A 16,491-nucleotide genomic window follows, 5' to 3' on the forward strand; every position below is an offset into this window, starting at 1 on the left:
TAGCCACCTAATAAGATAATGGTTGGTTTGGTATCGGATTAGCAATTAACGGATAGTTATCAGATGGTGTAACGGATAAATTTAAGAGAGAATGAAATATCAAGCGATTATTGGTAGTTCCTCCATTTCTTCACCGACTAAGTTATTTGTATACTATGATTGATCTATTTATCAATCTTTTAGGCTTCTTGATTTTATTCGTGTAGTTATTTAATAGGTTAAAACATCGAATCAAGTAAGAATTTTCTTCTAGACCTAAAATGTAATTAGAACATTTTTAATAACTAGATTGACAGAAAAAAAAATTAAAACTTTAATATTATTTGAATTTTTACGTTTTTTATCAAACTTTGTGAAGGACACATTTAGGTTGTTTCATTTTTATTGTGGTCCTTTGTGTTGTCAAGAATAATTTATGTTTTGGTTTAAGAATTAATTTCAGATTTTCTTTACATTTTAGGGAGTATGACTGCACTTTATGGTTAGATGTCACAAGAAGTGACATGTTAATAGAATAATAAATGGAGTTTTATATGTTGGATTGACAAAAGATACTTATATATCTAGGGATTAAAATATAATTATAATAATTCTTAATGGGTTAATGGTTTACCGGATAAGAAAATTGAGTAATCCGTCCCCGCACCAATAAGCCATTAATTATAAAAAAATTATCCGTTCTCCAACCATTAATCCGATAACCCATTACCAATTAGCCAATAAACTAATTTTAAGGTTGGATTAATGGTTACGATTCGGTTTTGAACAGCCCTACATTCACTATTTGGCTAGTCTTAGGGTTCGTCTCATGGACTCTGAGAATGGTGGTGTGTTTATGCATCAGGTGTCACAGTCGTCTCTTGTTGTTGACATAAAAGAAAAGAAAATATTGGATCCTGATTTGATGAAGATTGAAATAATGTGGGTTAGCAAAAGGTTGTTGATTTTTCTATTAGTAGAGATGGTATCTTGAGGTACCAAGGTAGACTATGTCTTCCTAAAGTTTATTGGTTGAGGGAAAGGACTATGGCCGAGGTTCAAGGATTCCGTTATGCTATTCATCCTGGTTCTATGAAGATTTATCATGATCTTAGGTAGTTCTATTAGTGCAATAATATGAAATGAGATGTAGCTAGCTATGTTGCTAAGTATATGGTGTGTCAACAAGTGAAAGTTGAACACATGAGACCCAGAGGTTTGTACCAAGAGATTGAGTTACCCAAATGGAAGTGGGAGGTAATTAATATGGATTTCGTCACTGGTCTTCCCCAGTCTCAAAACCAATGTGATTCTATTTAGGTCATTGTGGATAGAATGACCAAGTCCACTCATTCTTTGCTGGTGAGGACTAGTTATTCAGCGGAATATTATGCTAAGTTGTACCTTATGGAGATTGTGAAGTTCCATGGTGCTCTAATTTTTATCATCTCGGATTGAGGTGCTCCATTTTTATCTTATTTTCAAAAGTCTTTTCAAAAAGGTTTGGGAACTAAGGTGGACCTTAGTACCACTTTCCACCCGTAGTCGGATGGACAAATTGAGAGGACCATTCAGACATTGAAAGATATGCTCAATGCAAGTATGACTGATTATGGTGGTAGTGGGTGTGACTATTTTCCTTTGATTGAATTCACCTATAACAATAGGTACAATTCTAGCATTGGTATGGATCCTTATGAAGCATTTTATGGTAGGAGATGTCGTTCTCCTATTGGGTGGTATGAAGTTGGTGAGGGTAAGTTGTTTGGCCCTAATTTGGTTCACCAAGCCTTAGAAAATGTGAAGGTGATTTGTGATAGGCTGAAAGCTACTCAAAGCCGCCAGAAGTCCTATGCAAATATGAGGTTTAGGGATTTGGAGTTTAATATTAGTGATTGTGTATTCTTAAATATATCTCTCATGAAGGGAGTGATGCGGTTTGGAAAGAAGGGAAAGCTTAGTCCCGGATATGTTGGTCCATATTAGGTTTTAAACAAAGTTGGTAATATTGCCTATGAGTTGGAGTTGCCTCCTAATTTGAGCTCCATCCATCTGGTATTCCATGTGTCCATGTTATGGAAATGTATAGGTGATCCCTCGTTGGTTGTTCCCTTAGAGGATGTTGGTATTTCAAACTATTTATCCTATGAAGAGGTCCCGATGAGGATATTGCATCAACAAGTTCATCCATTCTGAACGAAAGAGGTGGCTTCGGTGAAGGTTATATAGAGAAACCAAAAGTTCGAGGAAGCTACTTGGGAGGCAGAAGAGGACATGAAGTCCAAGTTTCGTATTTGTTTTCCGTTCTGGAAACTCATGCTTGAGGTATGTATCGATCTTCTTATCTTTATTGTATGTCTTTTTTTTCTAACTTGGTTAAACAGTTAATTAGATGTGTGATAATGTGTTAACTCGTGATTTTTCTTACCTTACCCATTATTCGAGAACAAATTATCCAAGTGGGGGAAAAGTTAAATACCTTGTCTTTGGACCCTTAGAAAATTTCCAAAGTTTGAATTTCTAGGCAAGGTACAGTTTGAGCATACTTTTGTATGCTAAGATACGGTTTAATATTACCCCCTCGTATGATGATTAGTGTAGGTTGGTTTTATTCTGTCAAAGATATGGTTAGGCATCATACTTCTTGTATGATAGGGTACGAGGTGTATGTTTCCAAGTCGTATGATGTCTTGAGCTTAACCTAATGGATTTTGTCTAGGGTACTTTTGTATGTTAGGGTATGAGTGTATGGTCATTTGTTGGTCAGTTTAGAGGTCCAAAATTAGTCCTAGGTACAAGATAGGGGTACCATTGGTACCTTAGGGTACGGTTAGGGGGTGGTCGTACCCTCCTGCAAGCAAGTTTTCAACTTTTAAGCTGAGGGAATTTCAGATATTTCCCACCACAAAAACCTTAAGTCCCCACATTTTATAACTCATTGTAGCCTCTCATAACACTCATTGAAGGATTAAAACATTCCAAAAACACTCTCTAACTCTCTCTTGAAAATTGGAGGCTAGGGTTTCAAATAGGTGTTCATCTAAAGGCAAAAGGGGTCAAGTACTCTCCGTGAATCATCTTGAATAAGGCATATGACTCATCCCTCATTGTTATTTCTCAATTATCATGTGATTTCAATGTTGATTTTGATTCTTGGATGGTGGTTTTGAAAAACCAATGTTGAGGGTTTTAATGCATATTGTTGAGTATTGTTTACTCTTGGTTTAACATGTGTTTATACATGCTTTTGATGATGGTTTGCACATGTGGGTTCTTTTTTATTGTGGTTTAACAAATGGGTCACGAGTAACCCTAAGCTTAATGATTTCTACTTTGGTTTTGGTCTTGGTAAAGGTATTCCCTCAAGATGTTTGTGAAAATGACTAAGATAATAAACTAGTCATATAATGAGTTATGTTTTGAACTAAAACTTGGTAATGCTAATGAAGGATGAATGGTTTGGTAAAGGTCTCGACGACCATAAATGGATTTGAATTGTGATTTGAACTAAGGTATTGGCCTATTAACTATATGGTTCATAAATGGTCTCATGAAAACCTTGTGGTCACATATGGTGTTAAATTGTAACCTTGGTGGTTAGAATTGGCTAAATAGGTTAAAGTACCTAAGTGTTGAATTGAATGGATATCATTGCATAGACTAAGGGTTAGAGTCCCAAGGTTGATTAAGAAGGGTAAAAATGGCTTGAGGTTAGAGTCTACTTGCCTAATATGACTGGGAGGTCCAAATGGTCAAAACGGCTTGAGGTTAGAGTCCACTTGCTTAATATGGCCGGGAAGTTCAAACTTTCTAAACTATATGAGTGGGAGGTTAGAGTCCCCCATTTCATGCTTCATGATCGAGTGCTTCAAGATGCATGCTAAGCCTTGTTCCCTTTTCCGGCACATTGTGTATCTATATATATAAATGTGGTTGCCTATGATGGTTTGACTTGATTTTGAATTATGGCACTATTTTATCCTTATCTCTGAGTTACATGCTACATTCCAACTGCTAACCATCTCCAGAAGTTGTATCCCCATGCGATACAGGAGCCGGAGCTTCTTCTTCTCTTTCTGCGCAGTGACCAGGTGTTTGAGAGATTCGTGTGTTGACATTGAAGTGGTAAGCTTCCATACTTCGGAAGGCATACATTTCATGGTCTTTCTATCTTATGTCATAGACTTATTTTAGACTTGGTTTTTAGCTATTGTAGGGGCCATGTCCCGACATATTATAGAGACCAAATTTGTAGAGGCTTTATGGATGACTGTGGACTAGGGTATGTTGATTTAGTATGTTAACATTAATGGATTGAATAGACACTTCTTAAGTAATGATTATTAGTCTTGTTTCCTCTATCTTGTCATATATTAGAAGTCTATTCGATACTTATGGATTAATGTGATGGTTGGGTTTAGTTAACGGGGCGATCTTCGGTCTTTTTGGGCTCGAGATGCCCATTACGATTAGCCCCTGGTTTAGTTCATGTCAATAGAACCCGAATCAAGTAAACAAAAACATCATGGGAAAAGAGCTGTAAAATACCAGTAACAACATCTGGAGATACCTCAGATTCCTGGCGAGTAGCAAGTGCATACAAGCGATTCCAGCTAGTGTCGGTACCAAAAGTAACGTCCTTTGGCGCAAGAGATGAAGATATGGCAACTAGAACTTTATTAGGTCTAGAGGAAACCTTGGCTGTAGGACAATCTCGGTGCATGAGACCCAGCTGACCATAATTATAACACCAATTTCTCCCCTCCTCACAATAACCACGATGAAGCTACCCACAAAAACGATAAAGAGGATAAGGTGGGGTTGACTGATATGCACTAGCCTAAGACTGCGCACCGTGTGGCTTAGAACCACTGCTAGCCTGAAAATGACGATCGCCCAATGGCTTAAGATAGGGAGTACTAGCAGACGAATAAGAGTTGCCCCAGTTTTTCTTCTTGGTCCATTGTCTACCATCTCTTCCATTATTCTGGTGACTCCCACCCTGCTCTGGATATCTAAACTTCTTATTTCGTCGCTCTCTCATCTTTGCCTATTTCTTTTTTTCATCCTCTACCTGCTACATATAAACCACAAGTTTGGAGATGTCCATATCATTATTCAACATTGCAGACTTACTCTCCAATACCAAGTCACGAGACAACCCAAAGCAAACTTCCTCATCTTGGATCTCTGGCTAGACACCAACTCCGGAGTATAATGAAACAGCTGCTGAAATTTCAAGGCATACTCTTTCACACTCATCTTACCTTGCTTCAGATTAATGAACTACTCAGTCTTAGCTTCCCTCAACTCCCGAGGAAAGAAATGATCAAAAAAGGTACAAAAAAACTCATCCCATAATGTCGGCTCCACACTATCACCCCTCAACTATTCCCACTTCTCATACCACTAATAAGCTATATCTTTCAGCTGATTTGTAGCAATCTCTACACCTTTAGAATCAGTAGCATGCATCACTCTGAAAATCTTCTCCATCTCATCAATAAGCCCTTGAGAACCCTCCTCAAACTTAGAGACCATAAAGATTGGGGGATTCAACCTCATGAACTGGCCAGCCCGAGTGACTTCAAACGAAGGAGCAACAGAACTAACATGATCCGACTGATGAGACTGAGATGTCACCAACTGGGTAAGCAAATGAATAGATTGGCGGAACTCCACATTACAGGTATCCCCTGAGGCGGTTGATCATAAGCATCAGCACCCCGAGAAGCTTGAGGAAAACTAGTGAGAACAGGTGGAACTCCACATAGAGCAACATAATGAGGAGCAGGGACCTTAGACTGGGTATGCACTTCTTACACAGGGCGAGTCCCCTCCATATTTTCCTCAGGTAGGATAGAGTTCCCAGCATAGTTTCTACGAATATCATATCTTCGAGGAGGCATGATCTGAAATGCGAGAAAGTCAGGAGTTAGAGAAGTTTCATACACTAGACTTTATAGAGCAAAATAGAACACAAGAAAGGAAAACATTCCTAAATACCTTGTAGCCTCCTCCTTATACGTGTGGGATGCTACACATCCATAAAAAGAATTCTACTTAACATGGACTTATGGACACCCAACGACTCTAAATCATGCTCAAATACCAAGATTTTCATGACCCAAACTAGAGCCTGACCATGATGGGTATCTCAAGTCCACCATGGACCGTAGACCACCTCTTTAACCCAACCTCAAGAGCACAATAATAATAATAACAACAATGCAAAAGCCAATTAAATAGTGATAAAAGATGAATAGATAATTATATGAAAACTAAGAGTCAATCAATAACCAACCAACCCACATATGTCCACAATAGACTCTAAAACCAAAAATACCAAATAAGTCGGGACATGTCCCCAACTATGACCAAAAGAATCCAAAGAACTATGAAAGTAAAGAGAGAATGATGAAATGACAAAGCCTTTTGAAAGATGGAGGCTCACCACTTCACAGCAACTCGACAAACATGCTAATCTACCTAACGTTGCACAGGAGCGGCAAAATTATCTTTCGAAAGAGCCCCAATGCATGATAGCCGTACGAATCAAGAGAAATTCAAAGGAAATCTAAAGCCACCATAGGAAATAGTAGACCCCCAATGCTGGCAAATGTGATTTTCAGTGTTCATACCCGCGGGATTTGTTCCTTTATGGTCCCTTTAAGCACAAATTAAAATAATTTACACATAATTTAAACCATTAACCTAGGAGTCATTTATTAAGGCATTTAACACTTGGTATCATCATACCAATACGCTTGCAAGCTAAATTAAACATGCCAAACCAATTCACACAATCCACATTGACTCCTAAATTTCATTAAAAATCCAAATCATGGCCACCAAGGCCATTCAAATCCACTTAGATAACCATTTATCTATTAATGCAATGCATTGAATTCAAAAGCAAGTTCAACCATACAATTTTTTATAATAATAGTCAAATTCACAAAGTGGATTGAGGTTCATGCAATTTCAAGCCAAAATTCATCCAATTTGGGGGAACCTATGTCCCCCATTCTAGCCATTTAAATAATATACCAATTTAGTCCCAAAAAACTTCAATTTAAAGCATGAATAATCAATTCAAAACATGGTTCAAGTATTTCAACCATTAACAACCAAAACCCCTAACCCAATTTCAAAACCATAATTTAAATCACATGAAAATCCATCTAAGTCAAGCCACAATGTAAAATTAAAGTTTAGAAAAGAGAAATATTCCTCAAACACACAAGAATTCGAAGTCATTTGAAGTTTAGAGCCCGAATGATGAATGCACAATGAAACCCTTAAGCTTTCTTGGTTGGAGAGTTAAAGATGAATAAAGTAGAATTTGATCTTTGGAAACTGGAGAAAAAGGGTTTTTTTAATGTTTATAAGTCATGGAAAAGGTGAAAGGACCAAAACTCTCACCCCTAAGTGAAAAAAAAAAATAAAACTGGATGAATTTTATACCTTGGCGTGGCACGCTATTATTACGGAGGTTATCCTCCGTGTCATGTCGTTATCGCGGAGGTCATCCTCCATGACACGATGATATTGCGCAGCACACTGCCTCAGAGTTCCAAAATAGCCCCGAACCCTTTTTGAAAATTGTAAAACTTTTTCAAATCATCCTTTTAACATCCCTAAACACAATTCAAGTCAAAATTTGATACTACACATATGGAAAGGTCAAAAATAAAATGATCAAAATTTTAAGGGTCGTACAGTAAGGTTCCAAGTGCTAATGGTGGTGTGGCTAAGCCTAAAGGCAAGTGCTATCATTGCAAGCGACCTGGTTATCATAATAAACAATGTCCCTGCTACATAGCTAAGATGCAGAAACAAGGTACATCTTTTCCATATGTCATTGAAGTATTTTTAGCAGTTGTTTCCATTCTATTTTGGGCTATAGTTCGAGAGCCACTAATCATATCTGCACTTTTTGTAGGGGTTTCAGGAAATAAGGCGCCTAAGTGAAAATAAATCAAGCAAATGGGGAACCAACACCAGTCTTAGCTATAGAAAATATTACCATTTTATTTAGTAGTTCTAGAGTTTCAATTTTGGATAATGTTCTCTATGTACCTTTTATAAGAAAGAATTTAATTTTAGTTTCAAAAAATAATGGATACTGATTATAATGTTTATTTTTCTAATAGTTGTACAATTATTAAGTTTAATAAGCATTTTATTATTTCTTCTCCTAGAATATATGACTTGTGTGTATTTGATGTTTCCCATAATATGCTACAAACAATGAAACTTAATAATGTTGATCAATCACATAAAAAAAATATAATTTAAAATTGAGTGAAACATACTTATGACACTTACGTCTAGGTTATATTAACTTAAATAGGATCTCATATTTAATTTTTGATAGACTTTTGCGTTCATTGAAAGTAGAAGCACTTCCAACTTGTGAATCCTATTTAGAAGGTGAAATGACCAGTAACCTTTTCCTTCCAAAGGAAATAAAGCCGGTAATAAGTTAAAATTAATTCATACTGATTTGCGTGGTCCTATGAATATATAAGCAAGAGGTGGTTTTGAGTATTTTGTGACTTTCACAGATAGTTGATATGCCCAAATTACAACTCTCGTTAGAAAGTGCAAGCGGTCGCTGTCAAATATAGAACCCAACTGGGTTGGGTGTCGAATCCCACAGGGAATACTATGGTCACTAAGTATTGCGATTATTATTAGACTGTTGATCGAAGGTTCCAAGATAAGGGGGTTTTGGTTTAACTGCACAATAATATTATCAGTTAACGATGAGATGATATGTGTAAATATATTTTGATCACAGAGAATGACAAATTAGGGTTATGTCCACCTTGTAGCTTCTACTTCTCTATTAACTATGAGTAATACGGATTTTATACATGCATGCACTTATAGAGAGTCGTATTCTAATTCTAAATCCAAGTGTTTTTCAACCATCAAGGATTTATTCACCTTAGTTCTCTCGAATCCAAAGTGTACAACCAATTGTACAAACTCTCCAAGAAGTTAATCCTGCTAAGGCATTAACGTGTAAAATAGAGGTTGGAAACCCTATTTTCTTGTCACACTCTCTTTTCCAAACAGTAACTTTTCTATCGAACAAGTTATTGCTATAATGGCGCATTCCCTATGTTTGCAACCACGAGAATTCAATCAAAATGAAGAGAGTAATGATATAAGTGGCGTGACACATCATAAATTCACAAAACCCATAGCAATAGAGAGTATACTACAAGGTTTCCATAACCCTAACAAACAATCTTAGCTACTCATGAATAAAATAGAAATCAACATAGAAATATTCATCATACCAAAACTTAGAATGATCTTGGTGATGAAGATGGCTAGCGAAATTAAGAGAGAAACACGTTTCTCTTTCTCTGTCCTCAAGCTACGCTACTATTCTTGTTTTCAAAAATAATACAGAATCTCAATAATACCTAAAAATTCAGCCATAAGGCTTTTAATAACATCCTTCTCTAATAAATTGCTACTGCATCCTTAACTATTTAAAAATATTCAGTTTGCCCGGGAAAAAGTTCTCATACATCACATTCAGTCCAAAAGCTGCTTTCCTTTTTATGTGAAGTTTTCCTTTGTTGTCCACAGGTCCCCAAAGTGCTGAAATCTTCCTCATTAGTACCTGAAAAGCATGCTAATCACATAGGTCAGCTCACTTAACTAAAAATAGACTAAAAGTGCAAGAATTATGTAGTTTATCCTCAGAACTTAGCTAAAACAATGGTAAGTTATGGTGCTTAAATGTATAAATACGCCCAACATCAATGGTTACTCAAAATATGAATACATTTATTTGTTGCATTATAAATCTGAATGCTTTAAAAAATTTAAAGAATTTAAGATGAGAACAAAAAAACAACATAACAAATATACCCATATATTATGATCTGATTGTGATGGTGAATACCTTTATACGAAATTCATTAAATACTTATCAGAATCACGAATTACATCTTAATATTCTACTCCAGGAACACCACAATAAAATGGTGTGGCAGAACGAGAAATAGAACTCTTATGAAAATGATTAGATTGATGTTAAGTTATTCATATTTGACTTTTTCTTTTTGGGGTTATGCATTAAAAACAGCACATTATATTCTGAACTTGGTTCCTTCAAAATCAACACCTTTAACCTCATCTGAATAGTGGAGTGGGTGCAAGCCCAGTATACGGCATATTTGGATTTAGGGTTGTCCAGCACATATGCTAAAAGGAAAAGCTGATAAATTGAAATATAAGACAGAAGTGTACATTTTTCTATTGGATATCCAAAGGGGGTTTATTTTATTGTCCTAAGGAACAAAAGGTAATTGTTTCGATAAATTTTAGATTTCTTGAAGAGGATTATTTAATGAACCACGTTTTTAGAAGTAAAATTATTTTACAAAAATTGAGCAATAGAATAAGAAATAATGAAACACAAGAAAAATTTCAAAAATCGTTATTGATATACCATTGCATCCACGTAGTGGAAGACATGTCAATAGATAAGAGGTTGCATAAAAGAAAATACTTGACATCACACTACCTCAAAGTAGCGGGAGTAACATCGAGCAACCTGCAATTATGGGAGAAAACATTCAGGGTAATGTCGAGCAACTTGTCATTGTGCAGGAAGATGTTCAGGGTGTTCAAAATTTGATTCCAAATATAGCAGATCCTGTAGTGACTAGTTGTCGTAGTGGGAGAATTATTAAAAAAACTTTATGATTTGCGCTCTTGAGAGAATCGTACGATAGAATCCTTGAGGAGCCAAATACAGAACCTCTTAATTGCGTCGAAGCACTACATGATAAAGATGCTAAAATGTGGATTGCTGCTATGAAATCTGAAATGGAGTCTATGTACTCCAATCAAGTCTGGGAACTTGTAGAAAGGTTGGATGATGACAAATCACTTAGTCAAATAATAATTAGTTGATAGAACCATGTCTCGAACTTAAGATAGAAGACACCCCTTTATGATTGCTTATAAGTTTTTCGCGTGAAAACCCTGCAGATGGATTATCTGTCATGTGAAATAAGTTAAGCATTATAAATAAAGGATTAAATTAATCAATAGTTAAATTTTTTAGAGAATTTAATTTAATTAATTGGTGTCGGTAATTCTAACATGGGGAGTTAAATAAGATGTAATGGTAGATTTCGAAATTAAATCGAGGAGTGCAATTATAGATTTTTAGTGAAATAATTTATAATTTATTATGATATGATAATTTCTTCATTACCGAATTAATATCATAATTGAAAGTTTCACATAATAAATCTACGGTCCCTGTTATACCTGATTAACTAATCAATTTTGAAAAAGAAAAATAGGCTTCTAGAAGAAGTAATATTTTTACTGGACTTCTATAAGGTAAATAAAACTTTTGACTATAAAGAAAAAAAAGGAAAACATTTGTTTTAAGAAAAAAACGTTTTGCCCATTAATAGAATATTAAGAGCGGAAAATGTTTTAGTCTTAAAGAGGCAACAACGTTTCTCTGCTCCTTTTCTTTTCCCTTCTTCAATATAGAAAAGGGATAAATAGGGGCTTTTGTAGAAGAAGTATTCTTTTTCAATCCAAAAATTATTTGCCACACAAGTTTGATTACCAGTGTTAATCAGGAAATAGTAGAAGGTTGTAGTCATGGAGGCCAAGGCAGAAATCGAATTTTGTGAAAGCTTCAAGAGGTAAGTTTTCTGATTTTCATTTTCAAATATGTTATTGGGTTTTCTATGTGAGTTGCTGATTCTGATTAATTGTTACTTCCATTGTGCATATTCTAGCACTCTTATCATTGTCTTTACACTTATCTCCAAATTATCAATCAATGCAAGGCTACTAAGTCGAAACTTATCCCAAAATCCTCTGTTCTTAGATTAGAGGTGTGCAAAAATTGGACCGATCAATAAATCGAACCTATAAAATGTTATTATTTTATTGTTATTGGGTTATGGAATTAACGATTTTTTAATGATTTAATAAAAAAAAATTATTGGATTATTGATTCGATTTAATTTTTTCTTATTGGGTTATTGGATAAACCGATAACCCAATAAGAATATAGTGAATTTCTATTTTACATATATATATATATCTTAATTTCTCCTAACAAACATTTAGTTCAAACTTGAGAATTCTTGTAAATTAAAACAAATCATGTAGGATTTTGGTTGTAATTTAAATTCGATTTCTTTTCATATTAGTCACTATTTTTTCTATTTTATGAGTATTTTCTTATCGATTAAACCAAAAACCAAACCGTTAAGAACTAAAAACCGATAAATCAAAAACCGATAAAAAATATTCTATTAATTTGGTTATTGTTTTAACATGTCTAGAAATCAAAAATCGATAAACCAAACCGATAATACATAAAACCAAACCGACCAATGCACACCCTATCTTAGACCGTCATTTCCATATCAAAGTTTCTTTAACGTTTATATTCGATCAATTGTTCCATTTTATCTTTCTTTTTCTTTTTTGATTTTACTATTCTATTTTAAGATGATTCTCTTTTGATAATCGTCTCTGGTGGTATTCTTCCAACTATTGCTTGTATGCTACAGTTTTTGACAGTCAAGACATCAAGAGGTTTATAAATCTTTACCAGCCACACAGTTTGAGCACATAATTATCAAGTGCAAGCATCAAATATCAAAATACAGTATACTGGAAGCTGTTACGTGTGGAAATAAAGCAAACCCCAGTTCAGTGTCCAATGCAGAAAGGATATGAGGAAAATCCCAGGCAAAACTTCTCTTAATACCACGTCCACTGATTCAGTAATTAACTCAAGACCGAAGCCTAACGAGTACTTAACAAGTGCAAAACCCAAGCTCAAATTCTCTCGACCTCAGTTAAAAACATTTCTCTAATTTACGAAAGGCAGATAAAATTGCAGAAACATAAAACAAGTACAACATAAGCAAAAGTATAACATCCAAACGTAAATAATCAAAGAGCTCATTCTTCGTCTTCCTCGTCTCCATCACCACCAGCTGCTTTCTTTGCAGCAGCCTTTTGGTTCTTTCTCTTAACTCTTCCAGGGCGCCCACCACCGAAAGGACTGGTGAGAGAAAAGTCGATGTGCTTCTGGGAGTCCACTCTCACCATAAAAGAAGGGACGTTCACCACCTGCCTACCAACTCTGCATAACAACATTATCTCGTCAAACATATTTCACACACCAATAAATATATAAATAGCCCAAATTGAAAGATCCGAGAAAACCCAAAGTGGGCTGATGCCAAGTAAGTGCGTTAACATAAGTACTAAATGAAGAACAACTAATTCATACACTACTACTAGAAATCAAAAGAAACCCAGTCCCTCAAGGTGATTGACCTATTCCATAAAAATAAGGCCTTTCAAGCTTTATGAAATTAACTCTCTGTCTAACCTGTTCAAGCTTCATGAATTTCAACATATTAACACTATACAAACAATGGTAATTGACACTTATTTCTTTCATTTCCTTGAATTAAAACAATCAAAAGTGGAAGGTACGTAAAACAGTATTACATACTGCAATATATGTAAGTAGTGCAAGTTCTCACAACTTCATTGTAACTATATAGCTTATTTCCATAACAATTTGCACAAATGGAAATCATAGATTATTGAACTGTATAATAGGGGCAAAATCAAGACAAGGTTAACCTCTCAACAATACAGAACAACAATCAATCTTCAAAAAATGCATATTGATCGTGTTCAGCAGCAGCATTGGACTAGGAATTATTGTGTCAGGGTGAGGCATCTTAGTGGGCCTTCAGAGATGTTCTGAAGCTCTTGGGTATAGAAGAACATCTTGGAACAAATCGGGATTAGGCCGAGGATTTCAAAGGAAAACAAAGAACTCAGTGAGGCCTTTCGAGGAGATGGAAACCCAAATACGTCTATCCTTTTCCTCAAAAAACACTTCAATGATCAATGAAGCCAAGGACTGATAATAATTTGATTATTTGACTATTTTTGCTAGTCCTCACAGTACGACAAACAAAATCCTTCATAGCATAGCTCATTTTAGTAATTTCAAACTCTACAAAAATTGTTATGTTACCTCAAACAATAATAATTATGTCAAAGCTCTTTAATAAAAAGGTAGTCAAATAATGACTAAACCTAGAACATTTCCCATAAAATGTAGTGTTTTCCTAATAAAATTAAAGATGGCATCTTGTTTTATCATTATAGCAATTTTTTTTGCACTTCGAATTCCTGCTACCTTATATTTACAATCCAAGAAAGTACCATGTAGAAAGATTGACTGAGCTCATTTATTTGAACTGTGTCACTAAAACTGTAATAGTGTTAATACCTGATATGCCTTTGTCTAATGAGCACTCTAGCATGGTGAATTGACTTAGCCATGCCAGTCTTGAAGACGAGGGTTTGGAGACGACGCTCGAGAAAGTTCTCCACAGTGAGGGCTAAGACATAATCAAGCTTGTTCTGACTCTCATCCAATAATCCATATCTGTTCATCCTTCTCAAGAGTGCTTCACCTTCAAAAATACGGCGTGGATCTTTCTCATCCAAGGTCAGAAGCATTCTTGCGGCATTTCTGATACGGCTCAAAGCATACTGAACTCTCCAAAGCTCCCTCTTGCACCTCAGTCCATATTCTCCAACAAGCTTCAACTCTGCATCTAATCGCTCCTTCTCATACGGGCGTCGAGGCTTCTTAAAGGTCTTTCCATCTGTGTTACACATCAAAGGTTAGGAAAATATGAATAATAAATGGCAATAGTAATATATTTTGTATACAGCAGTAGCATCTAGATATACTAGCTACTGCAACACTCGAATCCCAGTTTATTTGGCTCGACTTGGCTCGACTGCTTGAATCCTCTACATTCATTTGCTCCCTTTGAGCTATTTTATTTCCACACTCAAAAATTTGTCTCTTAAGGCTAATTAGGGTCTCCAACACTAGAGGATTTCTAGATATCGTAGTAGTAACACAACATTATAAAATAAATCTCCAAACGAACCAAAGTAACTTCTAAGAGTATTGTACTGCATCAAAGGATTGAGCCTTAATCCCAACTACTTAGTATCACCTGTACGAATATGAAACTTCTGCTCCTATTGAATTCATCTGTGAAGATAGTACAGTGTCACTAAGTAATAGAATCACAATAAGAATTCAACATTTTTAATTATAAATCTTGACAAACCAAGAACACCACCACAACCTTCAAATATGTATACAAGGCAGTGCATCTGATCGCCAACAAAACTTAAATGAATTGGACAATAAACAAGCATCCAGTTCTTTCTGATGAGTTAAATTTATCACCACATATCACATACACTCACCACTCCTCCAGGCCGATGACAGAATCAAATTATCATTCCAGATTAGCTGTCAGATACATTTACAGTATGATACCTAGGCAAACCCATCACCTCATGTGATAAAGTCAAAAGGTTGTTCCTAAACATGGATAGAAACCTTTATTTTCTTGAGTTACAGATATATGCAAACAGGATAAGAGCAACAGACTGAAGAACTTGCACGGGGCACAGCTATTCACTCAGTTTTTTATGGAACAGCTAAAATTCCCAGAGCACAGACTATTCTATCAATTGTATCTACAATTCAGCTCCAAGGGTGGATCTACGAGGTATATATATATATATATATATACAACAACAACAACAACAACAAACCCAGTATATTACCACATAGTGGGGTCTGGAGAGGGTAGTGTGTACGCAGTATATATATGAGAGAGAGGGAGAGATTTTGAATCCCCTAAACACAACACGAGGCAAAGTCAGTGTTATACGGAGTTCAATATTTACCTTGAGGTTCTAAATTCACAGCCTAGACACGAAATTCATATTTTTCGAACACCTAAGTCAAGAACCTAGATCCGCAAATGTTCAGTTCGACAGATATGCATTAAGCGACCCTTTTTTTTCAAAATTAAATGTTGATTTTAATTTCAAACAGTACCACACGATAATAATAGACACACTGCTACTCGGCAATTACAGAGAAAAAAGGTACATGCGTGCAGATATTAGCATACAAATTGCGTAGGAAAAAGGAAAGAGAAGAAGTATGTAGAAAAATGAATACTTACAGTTCCGGTAAAAGCTGACATGCACCATGTTTTCCGGTCACCGTCCGCTGCCGTCGGCGATCAACTGTAGAGACCAGAAATGGAGAAGGTGAAAAAGCTAGGGTTTTGAATGTAGGAAGTGTTATAAATTTCATTATATTCTTTTCCTCTGCACAAAACCCTAATGGGCCTTGGAATGGGTTGAAAATTGAAGCGGGTTGAATATTAAGCCCAATTTATTTTGGATGTATAGTGGCCCAAGTGATTAGAATTTTGGGGAAAGAACAAAAATGGCATTTCAAATTAAATCAGGAAATTGCATATCATAGACCCAAATATGGGTAGCTTTAGATATTTGACCCCAAATAAAAATGTCTTTGAAGAATAGACTTTCTTACTTTTTAATATACTAAAAGTA

The 16,491-nt window shown here is 35.5% G+C and overlaps 1 protein-coding gene across 1 annotated transcript; it reads right to left on the reverse strand.

Moving 5' to 3' along the window:
- Positions 1 to 12,729: 12,729 nt before the first annotated feature.
- LOC107878116 (40S ribosomal protein S9-2) lies at positions 12,730 to 16,253 on the reverse strand. Its single transcript, XM_016725003.2, has 3 exons — positions 16,095 to 16,253; positions 14,318 to 14,699; positions 12,730 to 13,144 (listed from the first exon to the last, which is right to left on the reverse strand). Exons 1-3 carry the CDS (start codon positions 16,120 to 16,122, stop codon positions 12,961 to 12,963), a joined length of 594 nt encoding a protein of 197 aa, XP_016580489.1. The 5' UTR covers positions 16,123 to 16,253; the 3' UTR covers positions 12,730 to 12,960.
- Between the last annotated feature and the right edge of the window lie 238 nt (positions 16,254 to 16,491).

The sequence above is a fragment of the Capsicum annuum genome, chromosome 1 (assembly GCF_002878395.1).
Source record: "Capsicum annuum cultivar UCD-10X-F1 chromosome 1, UCD10Xv1.1, whole genome shotgun sequence".
NCBI classification, from domain to species: Eukaryota; Viridiplantae; Streptophyta; class Magnoliopsida; order Solanales; family Solanaceae; genus Capsicum; species Capsicum annuum.